Below are 21,193 nucleotides of genomic sequence, written 5' to 3'. Positions count from 1 at the left end.
TTCGAAGCTGAAGATGGCTGCCATTGCTCCGTTAGCAGCAGCAGCAGCTGAAAGATGCCTGCCTTTCGCTCCATTCGCAGCTGAAAATGCCTCCCTCCACCCCATTCGCAGCTAAAGATGTGTGCCTCCGCCCCCATTCTCAGCTAAAGATGTGTGCCTCCGCCCCCATTCTCAGCTAAAGATGTCTGCCTCCACTCCATTTGAAGCTGAAGATTTTTGCATCCACCTCATTAGCAGCTGAAGATGCCTGTCTCGGTTTCATTTGCAGCTGAAGATATTTACCTCCGGTCAGGCGTGGAACGAAGGGTCAGCTGTCACTCCTTCTAAGGAAAGTTCGGCCCGAAAATACGGGACGACCCATAGAACCTACACAATAAGTCACCCATCCCGATACATCGCTCTGAATCCGCCCCCGGGCAGCTGGGGGAAAGCACAGATTTTGCCGCCTTCCTCCGACTGCTGCATCAACCTCTGATGCGGGGGGAGGGGGGGGCGATGAGAGGGAGCTATCGCCCCTTCCAAGAGACAGAAATACGGAGCGAAATAATAGTAGGCTACTACTAGTTTTGTCCTGTAAAATACGGGACGTATATATTCACCGTATAACCTTTACTCCCACGAATTCGTTCACCGCAACAACAGGGGCGAACGCAAGATTGACCTATGGAGGTGGCCCTATGCCCTCTCTACTTGCGTACGCCTCTGCCGGACACACAGCCCTGAATTCACGCCTGCCCCAAAAGCCGAAATCAGAAAATTGTCATTATTATGTCTTTTCACGGACGTCTTTTATTGTTTTCAGGATCAAATGATGGAACCAGAGACATCTATAGACAGTCGGGCCACTGCCGAGTTCAATTGGGCATTGACATCCAGGCTCCACGCCTTCGCGCAGCTTCAGAGAGGCCTCACGGGTAACTAATGGATCAATTATATATTGAATTCGTGGCGTAATTAACTTTACTAATCCGATGTATTGACGTACTGATCATCCGAATTTCGTTTCAGAATTCAACGCCGCGAGGAAATTCGAAGCTCCGTCCGAAGACGAGAACCAAGAACTCAACGTGGACGGCGACGACAGCGCCACCTATGGGCAACCACAGTATCCTTGAAATTGAGAAAAAAAATTATTACTCGTCATCAATACAAATACAAATACAATGCCACAACAGGCAAATTGTCCAACGAGGTGGCTGACTTAAGAACATCATGGATCCCCTAGCCATTTTTTGGAGGCCCTACCTGCTACTGCTACACCACACATACAACCGCGGAACATTTGAGGCCCGCGGAACATTTCAGATCACTTGACGTGACCTACGACGAGTTTACAAATCATTCACGTGAGGCCGTGATTTGTAAATCACGCAGCCCCACATTACCAGATCACTTGAGTGACTCACCAAACCAAACATGGCCCCCTGCTCTGTCCCTTGAGGGATATAAGCAGATTATCTTGCGGCTGGGCCAACTTGGAGACCCACGAAACATTTCCAGATCGCTTGAGTGACTAGCGACGCATTCCCAAATCACTTGAGTCACTAGTGGTACATTCCCAGATAACTCAACTGATCAGTCCCAAATCACTTTTGAGTAACCTGCGATACATTTTCATAACCAGTAAAGTGACCCATTGCATATATTTATAGCACACTTAAGCAGGGCCGGAACTAAGGGGTTGGGGACAACTGCCCCGCGTGGCAAAATTTAGAGTGTGGCAAATTTTAGGTGGGAACAAAGAACACCGTAAAATTATCGAATTTTAAAAGTGATTGGGAACGGCAAAATCATGTTTGCCCCGGACGGCAGAAAATGACATAAAAATTCTAGTTATGGCGCTGACTTTAGTGACCCGCGGAACAGTTCCACATCATTGAAGTGGTCCACAAAAACATTTTTGATCACTTCTATGACCCGAGGCATAGTTCTAGAGCATTTGAGCGGCCCGCGGCACATTTTCAAATCACTTCCGTGACCTATAGCGCATTTTCTAATCACTTGAGTGACTTGCGCCACATTTCCATTTCTCTTAAGTGGCCCGCGGCACATTTCCAGAACACAAAAGCGACCCGCGACATATTCACAGATCACTTGAGTGACCTGCGACGGAGCAGTTCCACATAGCTTAAGTGGGCCCGACACGCTTACATATCAGTGAAATGGCCCGCATTTTCGAAAAGGTTGAACACCCTTGATTTTTTGGCATTGATGGTCACTGCTGTCCAGTATTTTGGGGCAGTAATGGGACAGACCCATTTTCTCATATTATCGGGAGTGGGGGAGACATCGCCACCCTCTGGATGAAGGGCGCTCACCCTTTATTCAGAAGAGTGTGGGCCACTTGATTGGTTTGCGAACGTGTCGCGGGTCACTTAATTGATCAGGAACAGTGCCGCAGTTCACTAAAGTGATTTATAATGGTGTGGTGACTCACGGTATGGGAATAGGCCGCGGAACTCTTGAGTGACCTGGAACTGCACTGCCTGCCACTTAAGCGATTTGTAAATATCTCGCGGTTTCTTAAGTGACCTGGAACTGTGCTGCGGGCCACTCAAGTGATTTGTGAATATGATGCGAGTCCTTTTTTTAAGTGATTTGGAAATGTTCTGCGGTCTGCTGTAATAGTGATGTGGAACTGCACCGTGGGTCACTCAAAGTGATCAGTGGATGCGCTGTGATTCCCTTAAATGATCTAGAAATGTGTCACTTGTTTCATTTCTAAAAAATTAGGTTCGATGTCGTGGGGGGGGGGGGCACCATGGCCCCCACATCCTGAAGCAGGGCCCCTAGGCTGGGATCTTTTACGGGGGGCCCCCGACCAGATTCACCCCTTTATGGGGTGAAAGAACAAAAAAACGATTAAAATCACACCGGGTCCCAGGGCTGGAGCCTTGTCAGCCCACCCCTTTTGGGGCCATGGAGGGAACATCAGGGGACTTCGAGGGCCTCATTTGGCCCGCAGACCATAGGTTGAGTGGCATTCTGTGGCTCCACGATTGCGACCCGTAATGATTGATATGTTCGATGCTTATTACGTGATTTCTATCTTTAACTGATACATTAGTTATACTGAAGCGGATGTAATATCCTGCTCCACAGAAGATAATCCGGATAACAAGGATAATGTGAAGAGGCTGTAAGTATCGATGACCGGTTATTATTATAGCACCAGTTGTGCATGTTTGAAATGCTTCGTGTTATAACAAAAATACGGTGAAATCTCGATATAACGATACTCTGGGGACCAAGAAAAACTATCGTTACATCGAGATGCAGCAGTTTAACACTAGAGTATAGGCATTTCCAAACAGTTTTGGGGAAAATATCTTTGTAGAGATAGATTTATCGTTATATCGAGTATCGTTGTAGCGAGGTTTCACTGTAAGTTATAATCATTGTTTTACAATTGAAACATGCGATTTTGTTTTCCTTGCAGGGATTCCAATAATTACCAAAGAATCTCTGAAGCTGGCAATTGGAATAGCAGCAGCGGTAAGTGTTTCTGATGTGCATATGTTACGGTGAATGGGATAAATCGGGCATTATGCATAATGACACGGTTATTGTGCGCCATTCGTTATTGTATAATTGCCATTCGTTGGTGGAAATGATAAATGCTGAAAAAAAAAAATCCCTTTTACCGGTGATTATATATAATACCCAAGTGTCGTCGGTAAATTTGTTAAATGTAAAATTATCACTTTTACTGGTGATTATACATGATACCCACAAGCGTCGTTGGTTATACGTTGGTTGTTAAGTGCGAGTTCTTGCTATCCTTTTATCGGGGGTACAATCGTAAAATTTGTCAAATAAGAGTTCGTTATATCGAGGTTCGGTTGTAGAATTCGTCAAATTGAAGTTAATTATATCGGGGCCCGACTGTAGAATTTGTAAAATAGGAGTTTGTGGGATACAATATCGGGATCTGATTGTATACACACAAAAACTTGTAAAAATCCGATAAATCAAAGAATTCGCTAAATTAGAGTTCGTTATATCGGTGTAGGATAGCAAAACTTTTTAGATGAGAATTTCTTATATCGAGGTTATTTCAGAATTCATGAAAAAGGAGTTAATTATAGGATTTATTTCGGGGGGGGGGGGGGGTACTTGAAAAAATTCGTTAAATCAGAGTTCATTATATCCGGCTCAGACTCTGTTCGCATCTGTGTTCATCTGAATAACAAAGCTTATCGCGGTTGAGACCGATTTACCGTATTTATCAATACGAAATGGTGATTATGCATAATAATCGGCGAATGGGATACATTTAGTACAATTGATCATTTTTACAAACGACGCTTGGGTATTGTTACAAACAATCGCTGGTAAAAGTTATAAATTTAGGGAAATTTAATGCAACTTACCATAATGGTCAGTAATTATGCATAATGATTATAAATCCAATATTTGACATCATCGCTAAGTCATGCCATGTCATTAAAGTTCGTTTTAAAGATGTAGGTACCTTGCAGATTTTTTTACTATTTTCAAGTTTTGATCTAAATTTTTGCTGGTATGTAAAAATTTTGTATAAGGCCGGGATTACCCTATAAAAATTTTATAAAATCCCTTTTATAAAACTTGAAAATTCCAGCCAATGAAGCTCATTGGTTATATTCGAGCAAGTGCAACCCATAATCTCACTAGTTGAAATTTTTCAAATTTTATAAAATAACTTTTAGAAAACTTTTATAGCGTAATCCCGGCCTAAAGGCCGGTAGTAACGGCTCGAATGTAACCTATGAGCTTTATTGGTTGGATTTTTTTTGAGTTTTATAAAAGGGATTTTATCATACTTCTATTGAGTAATACCGGATTAAGGCCAGCTATATTACATTACAAAAATAACAAAAATTTTCTTTTATAAAACTTGGAAAATACAACCAATAAACGTATCGGTTGTATTCGAGCGAATGTAACCAGAGGCTTATTGGTTGCTTTTTTTTCAAGTACTGTAGAAGATCGTTTATCAAACTTTTATAATATAATCATGGCCTTAAAAAGAAAAGAGACGAGTACCCCTGCCATAAGCAGGTACATATTACACTATGAAAGTGTGATAAAAGTTTTTTTTTTTATAAAATTTGTAAAATGCGACCAATAAGCGTATCGGTTATATTCGAGCGAATGCAACCAGGTCCGTCATTTGGGGGGCAACGGCCCCCCCCACACCCCCCCGGCTTTTGAAAATACAGTATAGAAATGGTATATATAATTATAAATACATTGAGTACATGTCCTTTGCCTCCTCCCCCCCTGGAAAAAGTTGAAATGACGGCCCTGAATGCAACGGATAGGCTTATTAGTTGGTTTTTTTTTCAAGTTTTGTAAAAGATCGTTCATCTGTTTTTCGTAAAAGAAAAAGGTGAGAACCCCTGCCGGTATTATACAAGTTATTTTATAAAACTTCAAAAATGCGATTGATGAAACGCATCGGTTACATTCGAGTGAATGTAACTAAGGCAATTAGTTAAGTTTTTGTAAAAGATCGTTCATCAAACTTTTATAGTGTGTAACGCCGATCATAAACTACAGTGTTCACGAACAAATAGCTCTACATCGGCAGGATCGAAGTCCAGCATCGACAACGATTCCCATCTTGTTCCCATTTGAGGCTCGCTTTTATGTGTGGCCAGCAGCTCTTGCCATTGCCGAAAGCTTGAACCGAAATAGAAAAAGCCACAAAACGGCTACAATATTCTTCAGGGTCTTTTCCTAGCCCATCAGATAGCGCTCGACAATGGCTAATTGACACTGTCCTTTCATTTAGGGACCTGCAAGTGAATGATAATAATATCCTCAAAGATTCATCTGTCCTCCATCATGATAGTACGCACACCATTCTCTGCCGGGAAAGTTCTGTACCGGAAAGCCCTTGAGGGAATGGTATAAGTACACCTGCGATAAAAGACCTATTCAGGAAGGTCGAAGGCAGTAAACTTTGTAGAAAGTGAGAAGATGAGAGAGAGAGAGAGAGAGAGAGGGTCAATGTTGGACCAGCAATGGTGGAGTTCGGGAACAACAACAACAACAACGGGCCACCCACAGAGACCATTGTGTCATTTTCTGGTGTCAACGACTCTTTCTTTCTGGCTTCCCATTGATGAAGTTTGGCAAAGGTTTTTAAGTGGCCGAACCAGAGATGGATTCCCGCCCTTTTAACTTGTTGTTCCCATTGAAATATTACTAGAGTCCTTCAAAATTTTCTGAACCAGGTGTCCCTTGAAACTGAATTTTTCAATAGGTGGTCATTCTGATGTTACATGATAAACGTACGTGTGTTGGCCCGTCGATTGTCCCAAATGAAAATGTGTTGATTGGTGTCGTTGCAGGTGCGAACGGTGAAGGACCCGAAGTGACCAGCACTTGTGCCAGTAATAACGAAGTCAGGTAAGATCTATATCGATTGATATTACTGTGTTTTAGTGGATCCCGCTTATAACGTTTTTCAAAAGACCGTCATGGGGGGGAAAAAAAGCGAGAAAACGCCTTGACAATGGGAAATCTCGGTAAGTACAGTGAAACCTCTCTTTTGCGGACAAAAAAAATTCGTCCGTAAAAGAGGAGTGACCGCTAATCAGAAATTTGAAATGCGTACTTTTAGTATACAGAGAGGGAAATTTTATAATTTGGCCGTTAAAGGGGGGGGGGGTTACCGCCTCTTAACTTGTGACCCCTCTTAAGAGAGGTTTCATCGTATTCGTGAAAGATGGAAGGTCCACGAAAATAAGTCGTAGAAAACGGAAAATGTGGGAATGCTATAAGCGGGATCTACTGTAGTTCATTTCAGCTGAATGAATGTGTGAATATCGAAATTTTCAAGTCTGGAGAAATTTTATGAATTTCTGGAGTAAAATTTAATTCTTGAATAACACTGTTGATTTTTGAATTAAAGAAACAATTTAAAAAGTTTTCGTGATTATATTATCATGTGTGATCGTAAAGAAATTTCCATTAAAATTTTCTTTTCACCTGTTAGTGTTTAAGGATTCGATTTTTTTTTTCTGACTTTGAAGAAATTTTGATTATTTTCTAAACTAAAAAGAAATTTTGATTTTTTCAATTTTAAGAAATTTTTATTTTTTTCAATTTCAAGAAATTTTGATTTTTTCAATTTTAAGAAATTTTTATTTTTTTCAATTTCAAGAAATTTTGATTTTTTCAATTTTAAGAAATTTTTATTTTTTTCAATTTCAAGAAATTTTTTATTTTTTTCAATTTCAAGAAATTTTTATTTTTTTTTCAATTTTGATTTTTCAAACTCAAAGAAATTTTTTTTCCTCCTGAATTTGAAGAAATTTCTGTTTCTGAATGAAAAAGAAATGAATTTTTTTCTGTCTCTAAATGGAAAGAAATTAATTTTTCAATCTTTAAATGGAAAGAAATTTCTACTTTGCATGTGATTACAAATTTAATTTTCTGAAAAAATGGAATGAAATTTCAATTTTTTAACACGTGAATACCAAAAAATTTAATTTTCTAAGCGAAAACAAATTTTTGTTTCTGAATGGAAATAAATTTATATACTTCATTCTCCGGCTATTATTATGAAATTTCTTCTTTGATTTCTATACGAAGACAAATTTCTTTTCCGATTTCTGAACAATAAGAAATTTTATTTTTGATTTATGAATAGAGAGATGTTTTTTATTGTTTTCTGAATATGAAGAAATTTTCAAGTATTTTATTTTTTTATGAAAAAGATGAAAAAATTTATCTAAATACATACAATGTTTAGTTAGATGTGTTAGTTATACAAATTCAAATTTTTTACAAAAATTTTGAAAAATTTATTGAAGTTTTTCCCTGAATGAAAAAAAAAAAAAACCTTTCTGGAGTAAATATAATTTTTTTTTTTGCACGTGCGATTCAATAGATAATTATTTAATTTGAAAATTTCTGTTTATGAACTAAAAGAAATTTGAATATGAATTTTTTTTAAAAAATTTCAGTGGCGATTTTCCGTCATCCGATACACCGAAACCTGGTAAAGAGAACGGATCCGCATCAAAAGAATCGGCTGAAGATGGAATCAAATGTTTGATTTGCATGGTAATTATACTTAATTTGCGTAATCACCGCACTATATTAGTGATTATTCAACTAAAATTTACCCGAGGACCCCGTTTATCGAACAAAAGGCCCACTGCGGGCTATTCACGTCAGGTTTCACTACACGTACACGCACATTCCCGCATGTACCGATTCGTTGGGGGTTCCGCGGGGGGCGGGGGTTGTGGGCTGGGTGCATGTGTGATGTAGCAGTAGTAGGTAGGGCTCGGGGATCCATGATGCTCTTAAGTCAGCCATCTCGTTGGGCAATCTGCCTGTTGTGGCGTTGTATTTGTATTGTATTGTATGCATTGGCAGCAGTACTAATACAGTATATATCTCAGAGGTCTTCAAACTTTTTCTATTCGCGTGCACTGCTTGTAGGTATCATCAAAAGAAGCAAGTTTGACATAGGAATGCATGGAAAAGCAGGATAATTTCAATCCTTGAATGCAATTCGTACAGGGTGGTATAATTGGACAATGATCAAGCGAGCGTGAGTACGAAATCGGAAACGAAAATCGAGCACTCTGGGTGCTTCAGGGAGCACCGTGATACCCGCGAGCAACGGGTTGAAGATGCTTGGTATACCTCGTAGTGCAGGGGGTTTCTTAAAGTGTGGGTTAGAAATCCACTTGCATCAATAGTTTCAAGAACGTCTTGACGATTTGGAAGTCCTGGAGCCCAGACAGTTTTTAGGACACCCCGCCACCCTCTTGAACAGCGCCGTTCAAGGGCGCATGGGCCCACCCGGGCACGGCCCGGGGCCTCATGAGAAGAGGGGCCTCAGAAAAACGAGAAGTATTTGAAGTTTTCGAGAATTTTCCAGGTAGGGTGTCAGAAAAATCACTTGGCCCGGGGGGGTTCCCCCATGATGCCCTTAAGACGGCCCTGCTCTTGAACTCTGACATTAAATATTTGGAGGAAGGGAACTCAGCATCCGAAAAAGACATGAATAATGCTGTTCAAAATTCACGGCAATGCCGAAAAATGTATATGCAAAATTATGGACACACTAAACGAGAATTAACCCTCTTTGACAGAGTTTTTTCAACCTTTGGAAAGGTTCTGTGAGTATTTCTATGACTTTATGTCCTCATGTGATCACTTTATGTCCTACCATCGCTTTTACTGGCGATTATGCATAATAACCCATCCAAGTGTAGTTCGTAAATTTGATATAAATTTGAATAATAAAAATAAGTCTGTAATTTTGACGAATAAATAAAAAATAGGCCTACGGGGCTCCGCCATAGAAATTATATACTGGAAAGGGCTCCGTGGGTCAAAAAAGGTTGAGAACCACTGCCCTAGTGTAATTGGTGAATTTTATAAATATGAAAAAAAATTACAAATGAGTCTAGTATGTGTGGCGAATATAGTCGGGCCCCGATATAATGATAACAAATTTCACGATCGCACCCCGATATAATGATACATGTATGAATTATCATATATAGTATAACATATAGTACGATTTGTCATGTTTACCAACGACGCGACGCTTGGGTATTATGTATAACCGCCGGTAAATGTGATTAGTTCGGGAAATTTATCAAACTTATCAAAATGCTCGGCGATTATGCATAATGTCTTCCATAAATTCAGAATTAATGGAAGAAGTAACCAATAAGAGAAATGACAGCAGAACTAATGGAAAACAAGAACTGATGAAAGAAATAACTTGAAATTATTGATATGATTGCAGAATTAATGGAAATTAAGAATTAAAGGAATAATAGTAAAATACATGAGAAATAATCATAGAATTAATGAAAAATCAGTATTAATGAGAAATAACTCAAAATTAATAAAAAAATAATTGAAAATTTATGAAAAAATAACTGAAAATTAATGAAAAAATAACTGAAAATTTATGAAAAAATAACTGAAAATTAATGAAAAAATAACTGAAAATTAATGAAAAAATAACTGAAAATTAATGAAAAAATAACTGAAAATTAATGTGGGAAATGATCGCAAAAATAATGGAAATTCAGAATTAGTGAAAGAAATAACTGAAAATATAAAGAGAGATAAAATCATAGAATTAATGAAAAATCATAATTAATGAGAGAAATAATTACAGGAGTAATGGAATTCGAAGAATAGAAGAAACTATTGAAAATAATGCCGAAAGTAAATGCAAATTCCGCATTAATGCCTGCACAAATGCGTTTTCAGTGCTATCTTTTGCCCCACCAGACCTAAAAAAACGCCAACTGGTCAAGTTGTTTGTCATCGATAAGTACTCATATACAGAGCAATACACATTATGTACACGTCAATTAGTATTTCCTGCTGTTCAGTATCCGGACATGGCCAAAGAATCCTCATTCTGATGCATGAATGACCATTATCTGTCACGCCGTGAGGTGTTGTAAAAAGGGGGATCGGTATCGTATATAATGACCGTCATAAATATTCTAAATTACCTACAGCCTACGTACCTACCTTGTTGATGATTTTATGGACTGCCCTTTTTAGGCCAGGATACTTTTCGGCATTGTGATGAAAGACCTTCCCCCCCCCCGCCCCCCGAAGGAAACTGCTTTCGATGGCATTCATGGGTGTTTCCCGCTAGGAATAATCAAGCGGGGGTCCCAATTTTGGGGACCTATTGCCCCCCCCCCCTTTCCTCCTGTAGGCCTAGGGATGGTTACGGAAAGACGAAAAAACAGGAATGTGCAGTTGGACCGGAAATTGATTTTTTTTTTCCCCAGAAATTCGAAAAAGTAATAATGCACTAATTTCGGTGCAACAATATTACTATACATGCCCCCAGGGACGTCTCGACAGCGCCATAGGCCCCTTCCGGGTAAAGTGATAGTCTGGGGACCCTCCTAACTAGCAAACTATCTCTCAAAAATAATAGCACTTGATCAAATTATCACGAGGGCCCCCGGACCGTGCCTGGATGGGCCAATGTGTTATTACTGCATACCCCCTCATCGCTCTCACAAGGGTGGAGGTGACACCAGGGCCGTCTTAGGGGCATCATGGGCCTCGGGCAAAGGGATTTTTTGCCCCCCCCCCCCTCCTCTTACCCGGCTAGAAACTTTCTGCCTAACAATTTACACGATTACTCTCGAAAATGTTAACCAGATTTCATTTTCATGGGCCCCCCCCCCCTCCTTCCTCTCTGCACTTGAGTGACCGGTTGGGCCCATGCGTTATTTAAGATGGAACCATTGCCATGCCATGCGTCCATTAAGATGGAATGCTGACACGGCTTTCTCGAAAGGGGCGGGGGGGGGGGGAGAGACAATGCCTATCATCGGCCAACATTACAATTAAATACCTCAGGGGAATTGCATTCAAGGATTTAAATCGCCATCATTTCAAGCATTCGTATGTTATACTTGCCCTAAGGGGTGCTCTCCCTTCGATGACGTGTACAGGCAGTGCTCGCGACTGAAGAAGGTTGAAGACCTCTGTCCTAAAAGTTGAACAACCTCGAATTTGGCCTCGTGTGTGTGTTTGAAAATGATCAATGATTTAAGAACGGGAACTTATGTTAGTGTAGAGCAGGGATCTTCAACCCGTTGCTCGCGAGCACCACGGTGCTCCCCTGAAGCACCCATAGTTTTCGATGTTCGTGTCCGATTTGGTGCTCGCGAGCACTTGTGTGTGATCAACGTTCCAATTAAACACCCTGAACAAACAAGGATTGAAATGATCATGATTTCATGCATTCGTATGTCAAACATGCCGTGATGAGGGGCGTGCTCTTCTTTTGATGATGTGTACAGGCAGTAGTGCTCGCGACTAGGAAAAAGGTTGAAGACCTCTAGTGTGTAGAGGGTTAGGTATGTAATTTTGCGTTAGTTACGCCTGAGGAAAGTGTCCGTTGAATCTGGAGGGGGGGGGGGTTATCAGGGGTTATCAGCACTATTCAAACCGCGAGCACTTTCTACGCCTATTATTAAGAGAATGGCACCTATATGGGACACTTCTTACGCATGCTAAAACTCAAATCATTAACTGCTTAATTATGGCGGCAATCGGAAACTCGGTTGAAGCATCGAGCACTTTGGGGATGCTGGACTCGCGAGCAATACGTTAAAGACGCCCGAACAAGAAAAATCCATTTTTGTCAATATGCTTCCCTAGACACCATGAATTCACCCCTACAACGGGCCTGAAAAGGCCCACGCCCTGATGGAGAGCGATTAAGAAAGAAGGGTATACAAAAAACTTTGAATGTTTTCACATTCAACCATTTATGAACTCTTTTTTTTGCTTCACAAAACATACCCTTCTCCAAAGCATTGACTCTTCAGCAAATGGCCCACCTCCTGGGAATTGAGGCTCCCCAAAGGTGGCGGTAGTTCATTATGCATTATAAAAACCAGGTAATAAAAGAGGCACAACATTCGAAAGCGAAGTTCATGGCAACAACGAGGTATCTCGGGGGGGGGGGGTCTATTGTAAGGACCAAGCTCCAGGTTCTCTTGAGTTTTCCTTGAGCTTATGAATGAATTGAGGAATTGTCTGGAAAAAGTATACGCCACAATTCTCAATATAGCCTAGCAATCGATAGCCTACCCTCTCTCAATATAGCCTTTAAGTGGCTTGCGGATCTCATCGGATTTTGTTTTATATCGATCAGTTTTCATTTTAATGTTCAGTAGTTATTTTCCTCAAAATGGCTGGCTGGTCTTGTCAAAAACGCCCACGTGATAGCTTGCTAGTCGTGCGTTGAAGAACAATGTTGTATGTAGTGTATGCCAGTGTTTCTCAACCGCCATGCCGCGGCCCGTTACCGGCCCCCCGACCTCAGTCCGTGAGTGGTTTACCGCTTCGTTGTTATCAATTTATTTTCACATTAATCGTATGTATTGATCGGGCCTTCCACGAAAACGAAACCAACCGGGCCGGGGGGTTTCCAAACGTTGAGAACCACTGGTGTATACGATGACTGGTAGCTGTGCTAATACTGTCTGGTCACTTCGCTTATTAGGTATATTTACCGTTATCTGTCAGGTTGGAATGAGCCAATTGACAGATGCAACGTAATTTTAATAAAAAATAATTTGTAACTTCATTAAAATCATATTGGAACTGTTATTTATAAGAAACAAATAATAGTAGGTACTATTAATTAGATTAACTGGATGAAATTGTTGAAGGTTTTGTTTTTGATTGAAAAATGGGCTGAAAATATATTATTATACATAATGCCATAATGTCTTCTGTTTGGGCATTGGTCATTTGGTTGATGTGACCATGATAAATGATAGGAAAAGAGTGCTCGGAAGTCTCCCTCCCCGACTTTGCTTGCGGCAATGCTCAGAATTCTCTCTAAAAAGTGCTCTGAGCAGTGGCGTTCGTAAAGGCGGGGAAAGGGAGATTTCTGAGCACTTTTCGTTAATAACAGGAGTCTTCAACGCATGGTCCGCGGGTCACAGTTCGCCCTCGGAACTGTTTGTTGTGACCCGCCGATCATTTTCAGCAAATGGTTGAAAACATTGAACAAAAAAAAAAAAGGGATAAATTCTAGAATTAATGGAAATGCGAGCCGATCTCCCCGTTAAAAAAAGTCTCGCCACAGAGAGCAACAAGCATACAAACGGTGCAAATATTCAATCATAATTTTCTCACTTTATTCTGAAATATAGATGGCGGCACTGCAAAAACCACGCACAATACCAGATGGCACTCAAATTGTTCCCACTTACATTTCCGACACAACTTACTGGGTAGTGAATTGTCCATGGTGATAGACCTTAGTTGTGCTCGGTTCGGAAGAAAAAGAAAGAAAGAATTAATGAAAGAAATAATTTTAGAATAAATGAAAGAAACAGTTCCCCAGAATTGATGAATACTCAGAATGAATGAATGAAATGGTTTTATAATTTTCTAACTAAATAATCTCAGAATTAGTGCGAAAATAACTTTTCAATTAATGAGAGAAATAATTTCGTAATTTCTGATATTGTCCTACAATCGGTGTGAGACACGTCGTCACGGGGAGTAAGAAAAGGTAATAATCTGTCTTTTTCCGACACAAACCGGGCAAACCAACCCCCCAAAACTCCATTTTCTCACACGGCCGAACCTCTATTGACATTCCCACCACAACCCATTTGCTTCTCGGACCTTCATCACACAATCAGTTAGTGGAAAAAGAAAGTTGGACTTCGAGGAAAAAAGAAATCGTTTCACTTTTTGTGATGAATTTCCTCTCCCTCACAGAAATTCACTGTTATGTCGCTATAGAAGTTTACTGTCAAAAACGATAAATGGGACGGGGGGGGGGGGGAGAATATTTGTGTGGACCCGCCAAAAACATTCAGGAGAGAAAAAATAAATAATTTGCGGACTCTGTAAAAATAAATGAGGAAAAACGGCTAAGACAGAGATAAAATCCAATATAGAAACGTGTGATATTTAATTAAATTTAAAATTATTATGCAGCGGTTATGCTGCATGAATTGGGCGAAATGTTTCGCGAACCGGTACGAAATTCCCACGAACCAGCGGCTGAAGAATACTGCTCTAAAGTCACATCAAAGAACCTTGAATACGGGGCACCGATTTTGAGGTCTGATTAGCACGAATTCCTTTGCAATATCAATTCACTGAAACAAAATTTGTTATTTTATCATTTCAGGAGCCCTTCATCAAACCAGTCGTCTCCATCTGCTGCTGGCATGTACACTGCGAAGAATGTTGGCTCAAAACACTAGTGAGTTGAATGCTTCTGTTACTGAATTGCTTTTGAGTAAAAGACATTGTGATGTTTTACGTTTTTTTTAATTGTACTTAGGGCACTAAGAAAGCTTGGTAACTCGAGATAATAGCTACAGAGAGAGACGGATAGTTTTTGTTTTGAAGGGAATTTAGACTTTCTATTATGATAAACACTAGGGGGATTTGTATCTGTGAGCAGCCGTTCTGTCAGTGATATATGAATATTTTGTAAATTTCTGCTCTATTCCCTTTTTTCTGAATTTTTGCTCTCTGCTATTTTCTGAATTTCTGCTGTCTGTCATTTTTTGAATTTCAACCTTTAACTTGTCTTTAAATTTCCGCTCTCCGCCCTTCTCGGAATTTTCGTTCTCCGCCCTGTCCTGAATATCTGTCTTCTCTACCGTTTTCTGAATTTTCACCTTCTCTGCTGTTTTCTGAATTTCTTTCTTGCCTTCTCCCTGAATTTCTTTCTTGCCTTCTCTCTGAATTTCTTTCTTGCCTTCTCTCTGAATTTCTTTCTTGTCTTCTCTCTGAATTTCTTTCTTGCCTTCTCTCTGAATTTCTTTTTCTGCCTTCTCTCTGAATTTCTTTTTCTGCCTTCTCTGAATTTCTTTCTTGCATTCTCTGAATTTCTTTCTTGCCTTCTCTCTGAATTTCTTCCTTGCCTTCTCTCTGAATTTCTTTTTCTGCCTTCTCTCTGAATTTCTTTCTTGCCTTCTCTGAATTTTTTTTCTTGTCTTCTCTCTGAATTTCTTTCTTGCCTTCTCTCTGAATTTCTTTTTTGCCTTCTCTGAATTTCTTTTTCTGCCTTCTCTCTGAATTTCTTTCTTGCCTTCTCTGCCGTTTTCTGAATTTGTCCCTGCTTTCTTTTTTACACTTCCGCTCTCTACATTTTCCCGAATTTCCGCTCTCCGCCCATTTCTGAAAAATTTGTGCCTTCTCCGCCATTTTCTGAATTTCTGCCTCCCCCCACCCTACTTTTTTTTTAATGAAATTTCTGCTCTCTGCACTTTTCTGAATTTCTGCTCTCTGCCTTTTTTTTCAAATTTCTGCTCCTGCCTTTTTCAAATTTTTGCCATTGCTTTTTTCGGAATTCCGTCCTTCTTTGCCCTGTTCTGAATTTCTGTTCAATGCAGTTTTCTGAATTGTGCTTTCTCAGATTTTTTTTTTAGCGCCTGCCCCCGCCCTTTTTGAATCTCTGCTATATTCTTTGTTCACCATTTTTCAAATTTCGGCTCTCTGCTATTTTATGAATTTTCTAAATTTTCGCCAAAACGTTTTCTTACGTTCTCTGACCCTTCCTTTTCTAAATTTCTGATCGACACCCCCACCTTTTTCTAAATTTTCGCTCTTTTGTGCCCCACCTTCTCAATTTTGACACCCGAATTTCTTTTTCGAATTTCCCATTTTTTGCCCTTTATGAATTTCTGCCCTCTTTCTTTTCGGCTCGCGGCATCCTTACTCATTCCCCACAGAAGTAACCGATGGAGGACATGCATCCGGATGGAACCCGTACTCAATATTGCAGAATTTCCTGCGTGAAATTGCCTGTACCGTCTGAAAAATGGAAGCCCGATGAGGTCAGGCAATCATTTCCTACCGTACAGTGTTACCAACGGTCAAAAATATTTTTCAACCAGATTATTCATCAAAAACAACTATAAACAGGATTTGAACAACCAGAATTAATTTTAGTCACTATTAAGATGACCTTACGTTCCGTATTCCCCGGGACATTCCAGTATTTTCGCGTAATTTAATAATAGACTACTAGTACACAGGAAAATTTTTGGAAAAAGACTAGCAAAAAACAACTAGAAGGGTTATTTTTTTCCAACTAAATGGACGGAAAAAAAAAGACCAGATCTAGTTGGAAAATAACTAGGCTGACACAGGCGGCAAAACCGCCTGTGGACAATACAAATTTTACCGCCGATTCTCCCATTCAATTATAATTTTATTGACTCAAACTTGCAGTCCTGCGCCATAACCCTCTTGGCCCCCGTGTCTGTAAATACACCTCTGACTCTAGGTCACTCTTATGGTCACTCGCATGCTATTTTAGTCACTTAAATGCTTGCACTGTTCTAGACGGTCACTGTCTTGGTCCCTCGCTCTGTAGGTCACCCTGTTGGTCATTCACGTGCTTACACAATGTTTTGGTCTCCCACTAACCTGACCCCTTGATCTCTAGGTCAAATCCCGTGCTCCTACACTACCTGGATCCACTATTTTGGTCGTTCATTGACCTAATAGTTCGCTCTCTAGGCCACTCTTTTGGTCACTCACTAACATAGTACTTCGCTTTCTAGTTTACTCTCTTGGTCCTCTCACATACTTGCACACTTTATTGGGCGCTCACTGACCTGGTCCCTAACTCCTCTAGGTCATTCTTTTGGTCACTCACTAACATAGTACCTTTCTCTCTAGGTTATTCTCTTGGTACCCTCACATGCTTGCACACTTTTTGGTCGCTCTTTCGGTCACTCACTAACCTGGTTCCCTGATCTCTATGTCACTTCCACGCTCAGATCTGTCTAGGTCACATTTTTGGTCACATTCTGACCTGGCCCCTCACTCTCTAGGTCACGCTTTTGGTCACTTTTTTATCTGATCCTCGCTCTTTTGGTCACTCACGGACAGATTCGTTGCTCTCTTGGTCACTCTTTTGATCCCTCACGTGCTTACATATTCTTTTGTTCACACTCACATGCTTGCAAACCCTGCAAGTCACTCGTTTGTTCGCTCTCTTGACATAGTCCCTCACTCTCTAGGCCAGTGTTTCTCAACCGCCGGGCCGCAACCCGGTACTGGGCCCCGACATCGGTCAAACCGGGCCGTGAATGATACACTGTCTCATTTTCCCCCCATTTTGCCGATTCCCTATTAGTCGTGTGTGTATGACAGGGCTTCCCTCCTCCCACAAAAAAAAAAAAAAAATCAATGGTGCCGCGGGCTTCCAAAGGTTGAAAACCACTGCTCTAGGCAGAGGCAGACTTACGGTTTCACTGCTTGTAGGCTCTATAAAACGTTTTACCACGCTTTTCTCCCATTCTATAATAATCTTCTTTACCACTCGTTTCTCAAAATTGCCGCCCTGGGCTATATTAGCCCGCTAAGGCCCTTCCCCCCCCCCCGTTAATACACATCTGACTCAATTTTACTGCCGAGGCTTCTCACAGCACCTGGTGTTTATTATAAAAAGCTTACGTTTTCGCCGATACAAAAACAGATCTCTCTCTCTGCTAGCTCCTAGCTTTACTCAGCTTTGGCTAGCTGTAATCTCGAACCGTGAAACTTTCCTAGAGCTCCCCCTAACGACATCATTCACTGAACTTTTGGCTCTTTTTTTCACCTTTAGGGAGCCAAGAAACTGTGTCCTCAGTGCAATATGATCACTTCGGTGCGAGATCTGAGAAGAATATACCTCTAGAATAGATTATACAGAAGAGAAATAAGAGAAAAGATCTAGTCAAGAGAATCATTGTTTGAGGATAATGATCGAGGAATCATTAGAGGACAATTTACGGGACTCGAACTCGGAACCAAGCGTGTAAAATATTCGAGGTTGATTGTCTTTTTTATGTATAGAATAATGTAATTTCTCTCCGGATGATGTTTTATGTATGAATGTGTGGGTGTTTATGTGTAAATATGTATATCATATTCGTGGAATTTCGATCGAATAATTAGCAGCATAATGTCTGTAGTGAGCTTTGAAGTTGTTAATCGACGAGAAGATTCGTGTTCGATTATTTGTTGAGACCTTTTTCATTGGATACTTGTTTTATCATCGATTTAGCGTGTGAATAATTTCAATCGATTAAACATTGGCGAAATTTCTCTGTTGCGAAGTTTGATCAAAATTATGAATCCGAAATGGCGAGAAAATTCAATGTTTCGAAATTTGTTTTTAAACCAGGAATAGACTCAATAATTCACTGATTGAGTAATTTTTCATTCAATTTTAAAATTAAATTACCAAGTCTGCTTGTGTGGGGCACTTGTCCCATATTCAAGGACCATTTAGACCCGTTCAGAAACGATGGGGTCGAAGATCCGAAAGGGGCGACGTATTGTCTATTCATTCTGTTTAAAAAAAAAAAGGATTCCTAAATTGTTACGGATCACTTCAGTGTCTCGCGGCACATTCCTAAATAACTTAATTGACCCACTGGATATATACAGGTCATCGCGGTACTGTTCTGGAGCACTTGAGTGAGCGCGACCCGTCGCTCAGTTCCAGATCACTCAAGCGGCCCCCCGACTCATTTTCAGATCATCATCACCGCGACACAGTTCTACGTCACTTAAGTGACCCGCGGCATATTCCCAGATAACTTGAGTGACATAGTTCGAGATCACTCAAGCGGCCCGCGACACGTTTTTAAATCAAAGAAGTGGCCCGCACTCTCCTAAAGGTTGAACACCCTCGTTCCAAGCTTCCCTACGTGGCTGGAAACGCGAACCTATGAATTTAAATGCTCACTTTCAAGAATCATGTGGCAACAGATCTTTTCATTATCATGAGATTCCCCCCCCCCCCGCATACACCCGAGGCTTCCGGGCCATGGGAAAAGTAGGGCGATGCGTTTGAACGGCCCCTGAATGCGTTTGAACGGCGTGCCTGACGTCCACAAGCACGACTAATTTACCTCCAACATATCCAGCAATATCCATAGCGAATTTAGCGGCACGGTTTTAAATTGCTCATGGCTCCCACATCCTGGAGCCAGGCCAACAGTCTGGGAATCTAGCGTAAAGACCAAAGAACTAATCGGATTTATAATTTGCCGGAGCCCCTGTCAGCGTATGTGGCCGATTCTACCCGAACCAAAATCGGGAACTATTCAAGAAACAAATCATCGAAATATTATTGTTGATGTTGAAAGAATATATAATTTTTCCTTATTATCAATTTTTAATGAAAAAAATTGTATATTGTAAATTTTTCTATTTTGCATTTTCTCGTTGGAATTTTTCGAGGGAAAAAAAGGAAATTCGATGTTTTTTTCGGATCAAAAAAATTTTTTTTGCCTGTACTTGTTGAACCGGTTTTGAATATAATTTCATTTTTTTTTTTTTTTTTGTGCTTTAATGTTGTACAGAAAACTGAATAAAAATTGGTGTGTATTACAGTAAATTTATTGTACAGTATATATTTTTTCATAATTTTTAAAATTTTTGTCCAAGTTGTACCTACTGTAAGTATTCAAATCCTATACTTTCATGTCCTTTTAAAATGGGATTCCTAGACCAGAAATTTTAGCCGGCTGCAGGCCAAAAACTTTAGTGGGGCTTGATTGATCTTCCTACCAGTGCTTTTTTAATGCCGGGTCCGGCCCGGTGGCCTCAAGACAAGATGGGCCTCAGAAAAACGAGAAGTAGTCGAATTTTTCGAGAATTGTTCAGGCAGGGCCTCTGAAAAATCATTTGGCCCGGGGGCCCATGATGCTCTTGAGACGACCCTGCTTTCCACTGAACATTTTGACCGTAGTTTTTTCAAACTTTTCTGTTCCATCACCCCCTTCTTCAAAAATTGTTTTCTCACATCGCCCTTCAACTCAAACAAGCCCATAGACTAGTTCCGTCTTAACGCATGGGCTCACCCGGGCACCTCAACATTGAAGGGGCCTCACGAAAATGAGAGTAAGGCCCCTTTCACACGGAGCGGATGCGGACGCGGATGCGGGTCCGCATACCCTTTCAAACGAGCGCTGAAGATGCGGACGAATCGCCCGCATCTTTAGTTCGAAATTCGTGCATATAAACTGTTTTTTCGCAATTTTTGTAATTATTTTTCTCCTTCACCCCTGATTCAGTGCACATAGGCAGCCTAGAGACATTCTTTGGTGGTTTAATCTAGAGCCACATAGAATATGGGAATAAAGATGTCTTCATTCCGATCCTCACAAGTAGTCGATGGGAGAAAATGTCTTCAAATATTTTCAAAATATTTTGAAAAAAAAAATCCGTCTTTTCGGAAAAATATGGAAAAAAAATTCCAACAACATCCAATGTTCGAAAAATCAAATCCAAAAACATCCACAACATTCGATGTTCCAAAAAAAAGAAAAAAAAATTCATGAGATATCAAAGAATTTGCAAGTAGAAAAAAAGGGGAGGGGTGGAGACTTTCAAAATGCCTGTGCTTAGAAATATTCACATCACAATTCTGTCTTAGGCCGGGATTACACTATAAAAGTTCGTTTATAAAACTTGCAAAATGCAACCAATAGGCGGATCAGTTAAGTTCTCTCGAATGTAACAGATGTGTTTATTGGTTACATTTTTCAAGTTTTATAAAATAACTTTCATAAACCTTTTAGAGTGAAATCCCATCCTTAGATTAGTCTCACTTCTGAAATATAAAATTTCATTTTTTCAGTTTATAGACTGAATATTGAGTAAAATATACTTGTAGGTATCGGGGGAA

The 21,193-nt window shown here is 40.3% G+C and overlaps 1 protein-coding gene across 2 annotated transcripts in view; it reads left to right on the top strand.

The window, feature by feature from the left end:
• The window catches only part of LOC149063755 (E3 ubiquitin-protein ligase Rnf220-like), an 83,669-nt gene extending 63,772 nt beyond the window's left edge, over nucleotides 1-19,897 (top strand). For both annotated transcript variants that reach the window (XM_089255645.1, XM_089255644.1), the window contains 8 exons: nucleotides 803-914; nucleotides 1,009-1,105; nucleotides 3,068-3,139; nucleotides 3,440-3,495; nucleotides 6,342-6,399; nucleotides 7,962-8,061; nucleotides 14,678-14,752; nucleotides 18,119-19,897. In XM_089255645.1, the coding sequence (XP_089111771.1) occupies nucleotides 803-914; nucleotides 1,009-1,105; nucleotides 3,068-3,139; nucleotides 3,440-3,495; nucleotides 6,342-6,399; nucleotides 7,962-8,061; nucleotides 14,678-14,752; nucleotides 18,119-18,190 (642 nt within the window). In that variant the 3' untranslated portion in view covers nucleotides 18,191-19,897. The remainder of the gene's footprint in view (nucleotides 1-802; nucleotides 915-1,008; nucleotides 1,106-3,067; nucleotides 3,140-3,439; nucleotides 3,496-6,341; nucleotides 6,400-7,961; nucleotides 8,062-14,677; nucleotides 14,753-18,118) is intronic.
• The last annotated feature ends 1,296 nt before the right edge of the window (nucleotides 19,898-21,193 follow it).

The sequence above is a fragment of the Pholcus phalangioides genome, unplaced genomic scaffold, assembly GCF_987345545.1.
Source record: "Pholcus phalangioides strain wild (caught in Gottingen) unplaced genomic scaffold, Ppha-v1.0 ptg000043l_1, whole genome shotgun sequence".
Classification (NCBI taxonomy): domain Eukaryota; kingdom Metazoa; phylum Arthropoda; class Arachnida; order Araneae; family Pholcidae; genus Pholcus; species Pholcus phalangioides.
The sequence above is the reverse complement of the archived record's forward strand: the minus strand, read 5'-3'. Positions and strand labels throughout refer to the sequence as shown.